This window comes from Dermacentor variabilis, chromosome 9 (assembly GCF_050947875.1).
Source record: "Dermacentor variabilis isolate Ectoservices chromosome 9, ASM5094787v1, whole genome shotgun sequence".
Taxonomy (NCBI): Eukaryota; Metazoa; Arthropoda; class Arachnida; order Ixodida; family Ixodidae; genus Dermacentor; species Dermacentor variabilis.
Genome location: NC_134576.1, coordinates 125,021,340 through 125,038,465, shown reverse-complemented (window position 1 = coordinate 125,038,465; position 17,126 = coordinate 125,021,340). Strand labels below are relative to the sequence as shown.

Below are 17,126 nucleotides of genomic sequence, written 5' to 3'. Positions count from 1 at the left end.
ATGGCCGCTTTCTCTTTGTTGACCTGCAGACTTTCTTGAAGGAGGGCGAGCTGATGAAGGTCTCTCGCAAGGAGATGCAGCCAAGGTACTTCGTTCTGGTATGCTTTCAATGATTATTAATTAGCAATGCATGCGAGCATGCGCGCATCGGGAAGGGGACGTATAACCATTAGCGATAACTATTATGGCTTATTTTCACTTGAGCTTTTTGGTCGAGCGAGCAAGCAAGTAAACTCCCCCTCTCCTATGGTCGCTTCAGTGGAAAAATCTGCCTCTGAGTCGATCGTTCCAAGGCCAATTTCCCATTACTCACAAGAATACCATCACACTTCGCTGGCCAACTAGAATGCATCTGGAAGCTGTGTTTGAATACATCGCTTCAGCTATGCCTATACGTCACACATAGCTACGCTCACTATGCGTCTGCTGAACTTGCGCCTGCTGTTTGTCTGCTATGTGCGTCTGCTATGCGTCTGCTGAAGGGCAGGGGGAAAAGCCACTTGCCGGAAATACCCTTAATTTGCATCACAGGCGTGGAACTTCGAGATGTTGTTAATGTGCAGCTGTCACATGACAAGCGGAATGTGAATTACCCGAAACAGTCAGCAAGTGATATCATTACAGGGAAGAATATTTACTGGGAATATATATATTCAGGGATAATGCGTAGCTTGAAACCAAAGGGCAGCAGGATACCACTGAACGATGTCGGCGTCACCTCATCTTCCTCTCCTCCTCTCAATGCCTTTCTATAGCGGCACAAACTACTTTGTAACCTTAACTCCTGGCGGCGGGAGCACCATCTCGGTGCATTTTAGTGCGTTTAATCAGTGTTCGGATTATAAGGCTTCAGTCGGGAAACATGTGCGATGTCGGTCACTGGTGGATCAGAGGAAGAATTCGGAGTCAATGGTGAGATCTCGTATGTTAGTTTTGTCACTTGGCACAAGGCCCGGTAAGGCCCGACGTAGCGCGGCAGCAGTTTCTGGCACAGACCGACACGACGCAAAGGCAGCCAGAGCAGGACAAGGGACCCAGGGCTGAAGCTAACATCCTGATGGCAACAGTCATGAAGGAGCTTTTGGATCGTCTGAGATGCGTCAAGTCTATCACGGGCAATGTGACATGCCATGGCCATGCGAACAATAGAATCGTGGGCGTAGAAAGTAGTGGAGTTGGCATTGGAAGAGGGAGCAGAGAATCCAGAGGCAGGAGCGGGTTGTGGCCATAGAACAGATAAAAGGGAGAGTAGCCAGTAACATCGTGGCATGATGAATGATAGGCAAATGTAACAAACGCCAAAGTGCAGTACCAATCCCTGTGGTCATTGGAGACGTACATGGAGAGCATGCTTGTGAGTTTGCGGTTGAGGCATTCAGTAAGTCCGTTTGTCTGGGATTAGTAAGCCATGGTGAATTTGTGGGACGTAGAGCAAGAGCGAAGAAGGTCGCCAACAACTTTTGAAAGGAAGCAAAGGCTCTGATCAGTGAGTAGCTGATGAGGAGTGCCATGGTGCTCGATCACTTCGTGAAGAAGGAAGTCGGCTACATCAATTGCACAGCTATTTGGAAGCGCTCGTGTAATGGCATAATGTGTGACATAGTTTGTCGCGACAGCGGCCCACTGTTAATCAAGGACAACGTTGGAAAAGGACCAAGGATGTCCAAGTCAACACCGAAAAAAGGTTCACTTGGGTTGTTTATCGGCTGAAGGTACCCATCGGGAAGCAAAGGAGGCTTCTTGTGGTGTTGACAGAGCTTGCAAGCTGTGACGTAGCATCGAACTGAGCAGTGTAGCCCATGCCAGAAGAAGCATCTGCAAACGCGATTCTAAGTGCGGGAGACAACCAAATGGCCAGCGGTATGTGCAATGTGCAACTGCACGAGAACAATAGAGCGTAGATGCTGGGAAACAACAAGGAGCATTTCAGCGCCATCGGGTTGCATGTTGTGCTAGTATAAAGTGTTGTCTTGTAGTAGGAACAGGCGGAGGGAACGCTCATGCTCTTCTGAGGTGAGGCACTCGATAAGGGATCATAAAGGCGGGTCCCGAAGCTGTTCAACGGGGACGTCGAGGAAGTCGGTGATCGAAAAAACGCAGGCATTAGCTTTAAGTTCTTTGGCGCCGGGTGGATTGACCACATAGCAGGAGAGGTGCTGTTAGCCATGGCAGCAGATCAGAGGTGTCATCCACTGTGGAGATCGAGATCAGGTTGCGGCAAGTTCACCCCGCACTTCCACCAAATATTATGGGGAAGAATATTTACAGGGGATATATGTACAGGAATAATGTGTAGCTTGAAACCACAGGGTAGGGTGGTACCACTGAATGATGTCAGCGTCACCTCATCTTCCTCTTCACGTCTTTCCATAGTGGTACAAACTACTACGTAACAATATTGGAGAGCTTTAAAATAGGGGCCCTAAACGTTTGGGGCCCCAAAGAAGTAGCGTCGAAGTCATTGCGCATGCGCGAGACACAAACTGCGTTTAGGTTTTGCGTCGGGCGTGCTACTTCAATGATTTAGCTGGAGCCCCAAAAGTTTTGCGTCAACCATGGCGTCAACAAAATTCTATTGTCGAATTCATGGCTCGTAGGCCTAACACGGCTTAGCTTGGCTGGTAAAGGCACATAAAGTTGGTTAGTCAAAATTAAGCACAACTAATTGCTTGCTGCTAATAGGATAACCTCCGAGTTGTTAAACGCACAAACACTAATGTCACAATTATTCTTCTCATCATAAAGCGCTATATTTTATTTAATTATGTATAATAGATTTTGTTTGATGTCGTAGCGGCGCAGCAAGCGCAAGATGCTATCTGCAAATGCAAAGCCCTGTTCTAAAGCGCTTCACTCCTGCATGCCCCGACGCTAACACCCGCAAAGCGTATTGGGTCCCCAAGCTTTTGGGGCCCCTATTCTAAAACTCTCTATTGCTTGCTTGCCTGAGTGACATTTTAACAAATCAGAAATAAACATAATGACTTCTGTTGGCTGTCAGTGTGTTTGTATGTTCATCTGTTAGACAGGCCACACGGTCAACTATAAATACAGTAAAACCTCGTTAATTCAAACCTCGTTAATTCAGAAATTAGATAATTCGGACTTGTCCTCCGGTTCCGGCAGGCATATGCATTATTCAATGCAATCAAACTCTCATTAATTCGGACGTATTTGGTCGCACATCGGTTAATTCAGACAACTTTCGGAGCTTGGCGAACAAGAAGCACTGCAAATTTGCTACGCAAAAGAGCAAAAACGGCACTAGCGTCCAATCGAAACGAAGCGGTGGAGCCCACATTGCCACAGTTAGCGGAAATCATAAGTTGATGACAGCAGCGCCGAAACGCTTTGTGCCTATTTGTGCCTTTAACACCTTTATTTTTGCATTTACCGCTGTGCGTAACTCTGTGTTGGCCTTCATGCTTTCATAATTCCATAAACGCTTTCCATGATCGCGTCGATAGCGGCCATGGTTTCTTCTGTAGTGGTTCCGGAAAACAGCAGTTTCGTTTTGACTCGATGCAAAGCTGTCGAGGATAAAGAGCACTGGCTACATCACGATGGACTGACCATCTGTTGGCGATCAGCTCAGTGACGAGAAAATAATCGGGATGAGCGCGCGGTAGTGCAAAGCATGTCGCAAATGAAGGTGCGTGCCGCAGCCGTGCTGTGAGAGCGAGTGAGTCACGACATGACAAGAATTGCAGCTTCCGCACTGCTTTTGTGCAAAATAGAAACAGGAATCGCTCATTCATTCACTGTATAAAAGTGTATTGACGTAGTAACTAGCATTTACTTATTGTTTTCTGGATACCCTCAATAATTTGACATTCAGTCAATTTGGATATGTTTTTCAGCTCTGTGAAGTCCGAATCAACAAAGTTTTACTATACGCAATGTCCATAGATTCATCAGTAGTCTACGTGTGGGTTGTTTGTTCTGCATTTGTAAAGCACTTACACTGGCAATAAGTAATTACTTTTAAGTGAAATTCTTTTAAACTGCAATTACCATATTTTTAAAGGCAGATTTTGTGTGATACTTTAGGGGGTATCGTAGCAGGTTATTCCAGAAAGGCATCTACAAAAATATGCGTAGCCTTGGGGCCATTAATGACAGCAGAAGCCATATCTCTGTGTTGCTTTGAGCTACACGTAATATTGCTATACCGATAAGGTAATAGTAATGAAAAGTAAATGTAACATACTTATAACAAATTATTTAGAAACCAAAAGGCCAAGTAAGGACTGAGGTGCAACAGTTAGCATGGAGGTTTCTTTTTTTGTCAGTCGTGTATAATTGGTGTTACATAATAATTTTTTAGTGTGGTCTACATATTAAGCAGCATGCTCTTCTTTAGGAATGACTAAATTGTCTCGCAAGCAAAAGAAACTGTGCAGAGTACAGATATAGAACTTCACTGAAAAAAAATTGCGCTGTGTGTATGAAATACTGCGAACAAATCTTCAGTGTGGGTTGCCCTGGCTTGTTTTATTTCTAAGGTGCACCTCCAAGACGAAAGTTGCATGACAAATGCGTTTCGAGGCCTTTTGCAATATATGTAATAAATATACGCCAGGGTCAATGTTGCCAACATCGGTTTCACATGCAACTTTATTTTACAGTGACTGTTTTGTGCTTTCTATTCAAACTATTCAGTCTCTGCTCGGGGGCTTTGGATTGGATTGGTACTGTCTTAGCTATGTGTCTCTCTCATCCCTGACAGTTCAGCGACAGTCTCCTGTATCTGGTGCCAACGCCCCAGGGCTTCTACAGGGTCAACTACGAGCTTCCTCTGTCCGGCATGAAGGTGATGGTGCCTCCGCAACAGGACTACCAGAACGAGTTCAGCGTCTACACCACAAAGCGTTCCTTCATCTTGTCGGCCAGGTGCGCAAGAGAAGTGACTTAGTAGTATCGTCTGCTTGCGGAGGCGTGGTTCACGTTCAGCATTTGTATTGGCCTCACGAACCATTGGTGACACTTGAGCTTCAAAACACTATTCTCAAGGCCTTGAAGAACCCATAAATATTGTTATGGTTTTAATTAAAGCAACCATGACATCACACTTTTGTTCTTTAATTAGATATGTGTTCCACAGCAAGCTGGCAGTGCCCCCCCCCCCCCGCCTCCATATTTTTTTGGAGAAGCGTCATCTTACATAGCTTTTTGCTACACAACATCAGGCAAACTTTCTTCTGTGTCATGACGTCACGATAACATTGTGTCATCGTTTTTTTCTTCCTATTGTTCCTGTTTGTTTGCTCTATTAGGCTTTCAAGATGAGTGCCGAGGATGCCAGGTCCAGCATTTCAACACCGGACTTTGATATCAGATTGAAACGTCTTACAATTTTCAAACTTTCCTGATGTCGTCCTTTTACATCCAAGAAGTGCGTGATAAAGTTTCTGCAACTTGGAAGGATCTAGGAGCTGAGCATGCTTTCTTTGCGCTGCGCTGACCTTAGCTGGGTCAGCTTTCAGAGATCAGCCAGTGTCCCCAGCAACTGTCGCCGCATAAACAAGGGCAACAAAGCCTAAAAACGATCCACACCTTCCACTGCACATTTTCCAATGCATTTGTGACTGCTCCTGGCCAACTAGTTGAACTCGCCTCAAGCGTCCACAATACTTTTTATGGCCACTTCTCCCACTTCTGGCTCAATCATGTCCGTTTAAAAGTACTGACTATTGGGTGTCTCGGTGATCCATACTCAAGGAAGAATGGCAAAAACAAACAGGGACGAGGAAGAAAACGCATCGGCACTCATCCGTGTTTTCTTTCTCGTCCCAGTTCATTTGTGCCATTCTTCTTTGATCATGACCATATTGCCGAACATTTTTATGACTGCACAAAATGCTTCCTCATTGTTGCATTTTTCTCCTCCTGTAGCTCGCCTGAGGAACGTGAAGAGTGGATATCGGCTCTGAGTAAAGCCATTGAGGACAACATCCATCGCAAGAGCTCCTTCCACGTCCTCAAAAAGGCACGGAAAGTTCTCTTTTTGTGTCTTGCGGCCACGTTCACAAATGCGCTTTAACTCTGAGGTCCTCCGCAGCTGCTGCTGCTGCTGCCGATTATGATGATGATGATGCAGTGTCCCCTTTTAAGCAAAATATTGGCACATGCCAGCAAAGCTTGTTCTCTTCAAAGGTCATGGCAACACATTTTCTAAATTGAATTATGCATTGCATGTTAAACTGTATGCATTGCACAGCAGGCTGGCAAAATTTTTAGCGCATTCAGTGCAGTAGGAAATTTGTATTCAAACTTTTTTATGTCACAGTTGAACAGTGCAGCCATCTGAAAACAGGATCATGTGACAAAATGAAGTGTGTTTTGCGTGATCGATAGGCGGTGTCCAAATCCACACTCTCAGTGTTGACTCCCTCAGAGTAATGGGAGCCGATCTCGAAGGCCAGGCTTTTGTGTACTGCAAATGCCGAAAGCAATTGCAGCAGGTGGAAACATGCTGTGGTCGCCATGTGTTGGACACCGCCTATGTGTGCGATGATACGCATGTGGTTTCGTTTTCGCATGTATGTCTCAGGAGTTCAGTCCGGGTTTCTGCAGGCATTTTCTGGTTCGTGCCGTTTTCATCACAAGAGTGGAATAATCGCGGGTGCGATGCACCCTCCAAAGAATCCAGGAGATGTTGCACAGCGCACATGTGATTTCAAAGCAGATGACGCAGCAGTGGCCCTGCACTTCTTCGCACTAGCCATGTCAAAATGGCAGCTGCTAATGGAAGTAGCTTAGATGCTGCAATTTCCAATTGAAATTTTGGGTTAGAATGTGCGCTGGGAGCCCACTTCATGTGTTTAACCACATTGGCCGCTCTACTCTTAGCTGCACAATGATAAACTGAAAGTAGCTTCTGGTAACTGAAAGTAACCATTCTGGTATGTCTGAATCCCATAAATACCTTAGTACACTAAGGTACAGCGACCAGCGATTGAAAGGCAGTACTCAGAGTGCATAGCTGCTGAGGATTTCTGTGGCACCGGTAGACGCTGGCGACACTGAAATGCTGATGCACTGTGCTATGCAATTAAAGCAACAGGATGCATTGTGATGCATCGTGACTGCATTTGAGTCGCCAGTGATCACCCAGCGTTCACCGATGAGACAAAAAGCACCGGCAGCCATGCGCTCCGAGTATCGCATTTCAGTCGCTAAGCTCTGTACATCCTGTTCATTGACTATGTTCCTCTACGATTTCGGAGCTACAGTTTTAAAACCAGGCACCTTCAGCAGTTGTTTAAAGGTGCAGGAATGGAGGGGAATGTGTGTGTGGCCTTAAGCAACTCCTCATTGTGAGAGTTGTCAACGATCACCAGTGAAGCACAGTGACTGTTTCAGCTGAGGAGTGGTGCTGTTCTCCGCTTTCTATAATTAGAAGAAGAGTGTTGGGTTAAGGCACATTTATGCACACAGAAGGACACAGCAGGTGTGATCCTGTTAGCCACAGAATGACAAACAGAATGAAATAGGTATGTTTGCACAACTGTAATAATTGCATGGTTTTCACAGTACACCGCCATCATTCATGGCCAAAATACAGCATATTACTTACTGGGATAATATGCAGAGGACAAAGGTAATATTCAGTAGCTTGGCAAGAGAATGAAAATTCATAATTGGCAGTTGGCCTCTAGAATCTTTGAAAAGAATACATTTGTCTAGGCCACTTACTCACAGGGGACCCATGATCATGAAAAAGGAACCTACGAAAGAAGACGAAAGGGTTGGAGTGCAGATGGCCGGCATTACCATGTCGTGAGCAGCAGCTTACCACTATCCTTGAAAATCAAAGTTTACAGTCATTGCATTCTAGTGGTGCTTACATATCAGCCACAAACCTGTAGATTAACTAAGAAGCTTGAAAAGAAGCTTGGGACAGTACAACGAGCAATAATACGAAAGATTAATGGCATACAACATTAAGAAACAGGAAGACTGCCGTGCAGATTGGAGAACAAACGGAGGTAGCCAATATTACTTGACATTAAAAGAAAAATATCGAGTTGAGCAGGCCACGTAATGCATAGGGCAAATAACAGGTGGTCTAATAGTGTTACAGAATGGATGCCAAAGGAAGGGTAGCACAGTTGAGGATGGCAGAGAAATGGGTGGTGTGATGAAATTAGGAAATTTGCAGGCATAACATTGTGTCAGCTGGCACAAGACAGGTAATTGGAGGTCGCCGGGAGATGCCTTCGTCCTGCAGTGGGAATAAAAAAAATATAGGCTCACAATGATTATTTACTGTATTTTCACTCGCTTCTTGCACCTCATGCAGGAGGGTTCACAGTCCTCATCGAGCTCCGAGCTGGGCCGCGAAGCACCCGTGTGGATTCCCGACCAGCGTGTGACCATGTGCCAGCTCTGCACGAGCGGCTTCACCTTCACCCACCGGCGGCACCACTGCCGGGCCTGCGGCAAGGTCGTTTGCGCCACCTGCTCCTCCCACCGGCTGCCCCTACCCTACCTGGGCAGCGACAAACCTGTCCGCATCTGCGACGACTGCTTTCGCTCCCTCCAGTGCGGTGGTAAGCTAGTCTGGCCACTTGTGGGGCTTGTTGCTAAAGTAATAAGTTACATCGTAGGTTAAAGGCCAACCGCCATGAAAATTTCCATTTGGCTGAATTTGTTATAGGCAAGTAGCATGTAGTACTGCTGAAGCAATTTCAAAGCGGTAGGGCTGGTGTGTAGTTTTGTTGTAAGCAGCCTCCACACAGCACCTAAGCAGACAGTGTGCGCAGCTGGTGGTTGTCACTATGACTAAGTCCCAGCACGCTGCCTTCAAGATTTTTCAGCACAACAAGGGCGGCCGTGACTACTGCCTTATCTCAGAGGTGATGCCAAAGAGCAGCTCACTCTACGTTATGCGTCACTTACGGCAAGTGGTAACGGCAACGTTTTTGTTTGTTTTTTCAAATTGGCTACTTAAATAATGGCAGCTATAATTTGTATTGCCGTGAATACACACCTGCAATTCTCATTGTAGCGAAGCCTCGCTTGACGTCATAATGCACGTTGCGCTAAAGTCCCACCATCTTTGACAGGTAGAAGTGATGACCAAATACACTAAACCAAAATTGTTTTCAGAGCCTGGCAAATAGCCAAAGAAGTAGAGACAGAGAGAGCTGCCATGGCGAGGAAATTGGGGCAAATAAAACAACAACAAAAAAAGCAAATTAGAGTTAACATTAGAAACTCGATTCACCCTCCCTTGAAGTTTGCTTTCAGCATACTTCAAATCCTTCAAACATCCTAGAACTTGAGTTGGACGTTTTGAGTGAATCCTGCGGCGTTACCTTTTTTTTTAACCACTTGGCCATTTTTCCATTTTGCCTTTTCCAGGTGATCTGGGGGACCATCCAGAAGCAGATGGGGATGGCGACCAAAGCCAGGCGAGAAGGAAGAAACTTGGTGGAGTTCTTCAGGTAGATATTTGTGCATTGCATGTCTGTGCGGGAAATGAGACAACTCTTGACAACAGGGATGTACATTTGGTTGAAACAACCGTGCTACTAATAGCATATAAAGATTTCCAGGTGAAATAATTGCCAGCCCGGCGCACCAGGTGGCATGCTGGAGGTGTACAGTGACCGTTACCATACACCCCAATCAGCTTGGCATGAATCTCTGTGGGATTGTGTCCTTTGAAATGCAGAAAATGCAGAATGTTGCTGCCGCGAGCGTTGGTGTCGTCCCTCGGCGTAACTGAGCGAACAAGCACAGCAAAAGATGAAAGCGAATGCGGGAAGTGCAGCGTGAGAAGTTAAAGTGCCGCTCAAGACTTGTGACGACCGGTACGAGATGGTGCCGGAGGAGTGCGCCGTCGTCTCTTCACTGAAGGCATGCGGCGAGCACGTCGCATGATACCATATATGGAAGCAAAGCGTTGCATGAGTGGAGACCTGTCTGTGGTGGCTGCTGTGAATCGCACTATCGCATCATCCACGCGCTGCCTGTCGTGATCTCATGATTAGCGAGGCAGTCGTGTCACACTTCACTCTGTTTGCAAGGTGCCGCACGAGACAGATTGTTCACGCCAGCCAATATATCGTGAAATGAAAGCACGTATGGAGCTGCACTAAAATTTTGCATTAGGGAGTATCGTAACTGTCAGTGAATTTTTGTATTCCACTAAAACTAGAGAGATGTGCACTCATTTTTACCTCCTATTGTGTATGCCTGCTCCGAACTTATGGTACCGATAGTACAAACTTTAATAATGCCCCTCGTAGTGCCATGCCTCAATGAACTGCCTCAATGAACCTTCCTGTTTCATCCAGAATACATTAAATGTACCTGTTGTCTGCGGTGATGCCAGCCAAAACAGTATTTCTCAATGACAGGATTGGTGGCTTCATCTCGCGTAGGAGAGCATAACGAGTGGCCTTATTCACAAGCGATTGCGATGCTGGGCTGAGGCAATGTAGTACTGTATAGACTTCTGTGGATTCAACTTTTTTTAATCCGATTTTTCGGTTATTTCGACCTCTCTACATTTTCGAGTCATTAAAATACTTCTTCGATCCTGGCCAAAGCTTCCAGCTGGCACCCATGCCTTTCTATGGGCCCAAACTTTCATTATTTCGATGCTAAAACTGGCCTTTGCTGGACAACTTGAACGCGACCAATCAGCATGCATGTGCCTGACCCCTATGGTGACCCCAATAGCAACCCCTTTACTGGCACCGTCTGCCTCGGCAGAGCTTAAGGGGGACAGTGGCTGTATTAAACACTTGAACTCCTGAACTGATTTTTGGCCTGCCCTAGGAACGTACCGTAATAATGGTAGCTCACAATGTCTGATTACGTTGTTTAACCAATTCTAACCCGCACCTTTCTTCTTTCTTTTTTGTTTCAACCCGATTGAACCATTTGTATGCTTTGCCGCATAGCATGACTGTGTATTGGCGAAGCTGACTAATCACTGTGCAGCGAAGTTGACTTTAGAAAACTGGCTGCCACGGTGCAACACATAGTAGACCCTTACCCATTTATCTTGCTAAAATACCGGCTGCGTTTTAGATTTCTACATTGTTTAGGAGCTTTAATGTTATCTTTATGTTAGTTTGCTACTTTGAACTCATAAAAAGTGGGTGTGCATTTGAGTTGAGGGCTTGTTAGAATTGGGCAAATATTGCTAAGTGAATCAGCTGAATGTTTTGACGATTCTTCTGCATTTTGTTTAATGTGTCCCGCCAGATAACCCTATCAGTCTGGACGGTCCCGCTGTGGTCGAAGTAATGGAAGTCGAATGTAGTTCCAATTCTTTGCATTTTAGCTTATTATCTGTGGTTCGAGTGGCACTTCACCTAGTTTGTCATCAGTACCAGCCACTCATGACCAACAGGCAGTAATAAATAAACAAAGTCGAACAGAAGGAATCTTTACATTATACCTGCCCTGGTTGCTCAAGTGAGACGTCAAGCTGTGTTTTAAGTCACGTTATACCGAAAGTGTCCCCTTAAAGTGATCTGCCAAAAGTATGGCCTAGCGAATGCGAAAGGGGTTTTGCGTTTGTTGTGACAGATGCTAGCGGCACTGTTGTTTTTGCTGAAGTGATTTACTTTTACCCTGGTTTGGCGTCCACAATTAAAGAACACCATGTGATAGCATATGCTTATGCGCTTTTGGTGCTGTACTTGGAAATACGGGGAAGTATTGTTTTAATGCTCAAGATGGTTCTGTGTTGCTGTTGCAGGAGGTTGCCGCCAACGACCTGGGCTCTTCGATCAGCGGCTACCTGCATCACTGGTCAAAGAAAGCCTGGAAGCGGCAGTGGTTTGTCGTGAAGGAGCATGTGTTGTATGTATACAAGGCAAGCGAGGACGTGGCCGCCCTTCGGACAGTTCCACTTCTCGGCTACCAAGTGGGCGCCGTCAAAAAGGTTTGTCACTTCTTGCATCTCTTTGTTTTTAGCATTAAAAGAGCCTACCTCCAAGGATATTTAGAGCCTACCTCCAAGGATATTTAACTTAAATGAAAGGCCAGTAACCTGAGAATTAGGTCCCATGGTTCTTTCCACTGGGTGAACAAGAATACCTCGATCTGCTAGAAAAAAAGAACTCATGTGAGGGTTTGTGCTGGTGGCTGTGGTGCGGTCAACACTGATGAGAACACTTTAGGTGTGCTAGACATTTTGGTTATCTGAATACATTAAGCTCTGTGTTGTTTCTACCGACAGAGCAATAATTTGTCCTAGTCAGGAACTCTGGGCTTATGAGGTTACATTTTAGCAGCTTTATTATTGTGGTGAACAATAATAGAGCTGCTAATGAGCCTAAGTCTGGAATGATCGCTAATAATAAGTCTGGAATGATCCTTAGCTGAAAATGTTCAATCAATATTCCAAACAACTGGCTTTCCACGACATGGGAGCACTTGGACACCTACCGTGTCTGGTCTGGCAGATGTGTAGATTTCATTGAAAGGAACACGTCTAGATTGGCAAAAGTGTTAACAGGGGAAGGTTTCCATGTGCAGATTTTGCCTTCTCCCACTGCACGAATGTGTAGTCCACATTTTTGGAAGTGCTTTTGCCAAGGCCACACCATTTCTGTCGGCGTCTTTTGGTTATACTAGCCAATACCCACGCCACAAGGCCGAAGTTTATGTCATTTGCCTAGGACCGTAAGTTTTCTTAATGCCATTGTAACTAATTTCGCTGCTATATGCACATTATTAATGACATTAAAACCTCCCGGAGATGACAACTTCAGTGAATGCAGTTAAGTTTGTTTGCCAATCGTAACAGCGTCATAAATAAATTATTTAGCAGGTAAAAGTTCGAAACATTCCAGTGAAAACATTGGGCGGCATATATTATGCGCAATAATTTCTGTTTACTTCAGAAATGTGTTTTTCCTGTGTAGCCATAATGCTTGCATAGCAAGTGAGAGCACGTATTTGATGACTGAATGAGTTGCGAGAATGCACTACGCTGTAAATGACGTTAAGTCTAAATGCTGTTAAAGGCCAACTGCAAGGAAATCTTGACCGCGTGATCAGCCTAGTTTCAAATAGGGTAGATAAGGGTAGCTTCCAAGCTGCATTTTACGTTTGAAATGCGAGTGGTTGCGCAGCAATAGGCTTGCAAAAGTAGACATTGTTGGTACTGCAACAGAAATAAAAAACTGCCACCATTGCCACTCGCCAGAAGTAACACAGAACTTGGAATGTGCGGCTCGTTGGCTTGACCTCCGAAAGTGAGCGCTGCCTGCTGAAGAACCTCTGAGGTAACATGCCGGGACTTGAATCATATTTGCTAACCATGAGCTTCATGCATCATTTGCTCAGGCACTGTTAATAGGCTGCTAATAAAAAAAGAATGAGACGGCTGCCAGTCCTGCAGCATAGCTGAGATTGCTCCATGTCACTCCTTCGCAGTGATCGCTGCCTCAGCCGAGTTTTGTTGCCTCTTCCATTGCCTCCCGCCACCTGCAATACGGCCAAAGGGTAGCAAATAAGCCAATTTAGCCAAACTGAAATTCCATTGCAGTTGGCCTTTAAGTATGTTTGTGTGGCTGTGCGCAAATGGAAGCAAACTTTAAAGGCATTTAGCAGTTAATGTTTCAGTTTTCATGGTCATGTGACACAGGTGTAAGTGTGTCCATCAAGTGTAGCTTTTAGCGATGCTGGCAGTGAAATGGCTACTTCTGTTGCATGCCTTTAACATCAATGTTTATCTCGCTTGGTTAAGAGGATATCATAAAGCATGTTGAAATAATCTTGCAGCAATGAGGTGTTGCACATCGTGCCGTGGTGCCAGTACGTTACCCTGCAGTGTATTGTCCGGCAGCATGTTCACTCAAGTGGACCTGTAGAACTAGTCACTGATAGCCTGTTTAGCTGAGCTTTGTTGCGTAACTTACTCTCTTTCCTTGCTATCTGTGTCCGATTCTTGCAGGGCTTCGAAGAAGTTCCACGAGAGCAGCTCTTTCTTCTGGAACACACGGGCCTTGACCCGCTTATCTTCTATGCGGACACACCAGATCTTGCAGCAAGGTATGTTTATTTTTCACAGCAGCAGTCGTTACGGGTTTCTTCAGCAATGCTTTCGGTGTCCGTTGCTTCTGTCTTGCACCAGCTTCACCCATTGGCATGGGAATGTACTGTCGAGAGCAAAAGTCTAGAGACCAAGGCATCGGGCGAAAAATTTTGATTTCTTCTACTAAAGCCATGCAAACTGGAATCTTCATAATGAATTACATTAGCTGAATGGGCACATGCAAGCTATGCCACTTGATTTTAACTTTTGTGCTATAAGCTACCAAGAAAAAATATTTTTTTTTTGTCGCCTGGGTGGTCTCCAGACTATTTCTAGTCATTATACTCACAAGAAAGAAAAGACAAATAAAAATATATATATCTTGCTTCCTCTGCACATGGTGCTGGGACGCCAAAAAGACAAAAAAAAAAAAAGTTAACGAAAGAACAACAACAAAAAGAAATGCACATTCTTATCAGTTACTCAAGCAATTGTGATACGATAGCATTATGGTGCCTCACATTCGATGATTATCCATCAACATCCACGTGAACTGTTACAACCTCTAACTGATGCTGCTAATATATTCCTAAATGCCGTATTTTCTGAACTATTGTCCACACCTGGTGCGTAGCGCGAAGGAGCGAATTTTTGCTTGAAGCAAGGAATCCTTTGAGTAAGAAATTCATCTTGCAAAAGCCTGAGAGTGAATGTTAAAAAGTGCATAGTGTTATGTACGTGTAATGGTGAACTAAGTGCTACCCTTTGGCTGTATTGCAGGTGGCGGGAGGCAATGGAAGAGGCAACAAAACTCAGCTGAGACAGCGATCACTGCGAAGGAGTGACAAAAATATGAACGCAGCAGCCACCATGCTTCGTGAGAGGAGACGCCCGGTCCAGCCGCGAGTCGGAGACAGTTTTGAACACTGTAGAACCACGTTCGGGAGTTCCAGCTGCAACTCACTGTCGAGCAAATAGTCCGGGAGAGCCTTTCGTAATCTCTGGGTGAAAAAAAAAAGATGCCGTGCCGAGTGCCTTATCCACTTACCTCGTCTCTGCCGCAGAAGTTGTAATCTCATTCTACAAAATAAGCGCCAGCCGGTCGTTGTTGTGCCTTACAATCGAACCGACATGCCGTCCACGTGGAAAGAAGGCGTGCCCGCACCTGGTGAGGCATCTGAAGATACTACTAGTAGCTGCTTGCAGGAAAATCAAATGGTCCTTCTTTCATGCATGTCATTTTGTGTGTGCGCTTGTGTACGTGTGTGTGTTCAGACTTGGGAAACGCCCCGACGGTGGGGCCCGACGTCTTCACCTTTGCTCTTATTGCTTATCTGCCTCTTTTAGATACATTTTCATTTCTCCTTGTAGGTTCCTCGTGCAAGACCTAGCGTGTCATGTTAGCGTATTGTGCCATTCCCTAGGCTCGCTTCTTAATTTATTGCTGCCATTGCCGCAAAATGTCACGTTGCCTCGTTAGCTCGTGCAGCCCTCCTAGCCCTGTTTATTCCTCGTACAAAGTTTTACACTTCAACGTGTTTCGCAGTACGCACTGATTCTTTGTGCGATTATGTGGAGCGAAATGCTCCTCATGTGTGCGTGTTTTTTTTTTTTTTTTAGACTGTTGATCCTGTGTGGAGCCCAAGTTTCAAATTAAGCGAATTTGTGACCGACTGTTACGAAGCATGTCACTTTTTTTAAAAAGAACTTTCAGCATCAGCAACCTTGTCAAATAGATTCTTCTAGTTACAGGTTGATTGCATTCGAAGGATATGTAGCCGTAAGGGAAGATTCGGAACACATCCGTGTTTCACTCCAAGCTCTGTGATGAAGCCTTGCTTCAGAAACCACGTTGCCAAATGAATGCTTAAATTCCTCAGGTGCATACAACTGTTTCATAGTCACTTTGAGGCCACACTGATTGCTTTGCATGTGGTCATCACTGTGTAGTTTTATCGTGATCAATGTAATTATGCGAGAAAGGGGCTCTGCTGCATGGTCTCTTTACTGCCTTGCACAACATTCGAAAGGTGGAGGTTTTTATTGATTGTTGTTGTGAATAGCTCTGCAGCACTCCGTGTGTTTTTGCATTGGACGAGCTATAACGTATGCAGGCAAAGCTGCGATTGCCACTGTGCCTTTTTTTTTTTTTACATACAACTTAACAGGATACCATGTGAATCCAAGTTGTTAGGGCTGCGTGCAATCGAAACGAGGAGGGCAGTTGTTGATCCTTTTCCAACTAGTTTGAATGTTCTATCTTTTCATAGTATATAAAATATATATATATATATTTGCTTTGTAAATAAAACAGTTGCCAACAGATGTGTTCTCACTTTATTGTGAAGCCAAGCAGGTGTGCCTTCCTTCCTGATTCTGCATAAATTCATATTTGTTTCCGAAGATGTGCCTTCAAAAACAGTAACAAAGAATGTAATCAATACTATTAATCTTGCGTTAATCATTTTTAATCTTTTGTTTCTCTCAAGCAGCACGAATTTGCTGTTTTATTGCTGACCGTGAAAATGTGCTTGGCAGGTTTTTCAAATTGAAATATTTTCCGGAGCAAAAACTGACCTATATTTAATAATCAATTGTCGCAGTGTATTCTAAATCCTGGATTCCTTATTCTATTAATAATCCGCCGTGCTGAGTGACCGATTTCAGCAGCATGCGAGCTATAGTGGTGGACGCTGGAAACAAGAACAACAAAAGAAAAGCGATAAAGGAAAACGAAATGCTACGAGATCCAGGACCTAAAAACGTAACGCGATCGGAACCAGTTGATAAGTTTAGCAAAACGCCGCGACAGCGCTCGATGCAATGGGCAGAGCTGGTTTTCAGAAATGCCGTACATGTTAAAAGGTAGGTACGCATTTACGACGTGGGCAAGTGAGGCGTGCCATTCTGCGATGTATTGAGGCGTGCCACGTCGCATCTAGTTCGTGGTGACTTTCAAAGCCCAAAGTCGGGGAGCCATTCGATATCGCCGACGAAACCCTACCCACCATTATTGCTGCACGTTTTAGCAGCTGGCTGTCGATACGCGTAGGTTTAGGATTGCGCTTCGAAGTCGGGCCAGCTATTTTCTCCGTCTCGGTGAGATTGAGACGCC

At 45.0% G+C, this 17,126-nt stretch overlaps 2 protein-coding genes across 6 annotated transcripts in view; both read left to right on the top strand.

The window, feature by feature from the left end:
- Window positions 1-6,058, top strand: part of LOC142557417 (uncharacterized) — a 41,289-nt gene extending 35,231 nt beyond the window's left edge. For all 5 annotated transcript variants that reach the window (XM_075669246.1, XM_075669250.1, XM_075669248.1 and 2 more), the window contains 3 exons: window positions 30-98; window positions 4,730-4,893; window positions 5,896-6,058. In XM_075669246.1, the coding sequence (XP_075525361.1) occupies window positions 30-98; window positions 4,730-4,893; window positions 5,896-6,043 (381 nt within the window). In that variant the 3' untranslated portion in view covers window positions 6,044-6,058. The remainder of the gene's footprint in view (window positions 1-29; window positions 99-4,729; window positions 4,894-5,895) is intronic.
- Window positions 6,059-8,276: 2,218 nt separating this feature from the next.
- On the top strand, window positions 8,277-16,336 carry LOC142557421 (FYVE, RhoGEF and PH domain-containing protein 6-like). The gene is made up of 5 exons (XM_075669258.1): window positions 8,277-8,555; window positions 9,370-9,452; window positions 11,726-11,911; window positions 13,931-14,028; window positions 14,792-16,336. Exons 1-5 carry the CDS (start codon window positions 8,300-8,302, stop codon window positions 14,829-14,831), a joined length of 663 nt encoding a protein of 220 aa, XP_075525373.1. The 5' UTR covers window positions 8,277-8,299; the 3' UTR covers window positions 14,832-16,336.
- The last annotated feature ends 790 nt before the right edge of the window (window positions 16,337-17,126 follow it).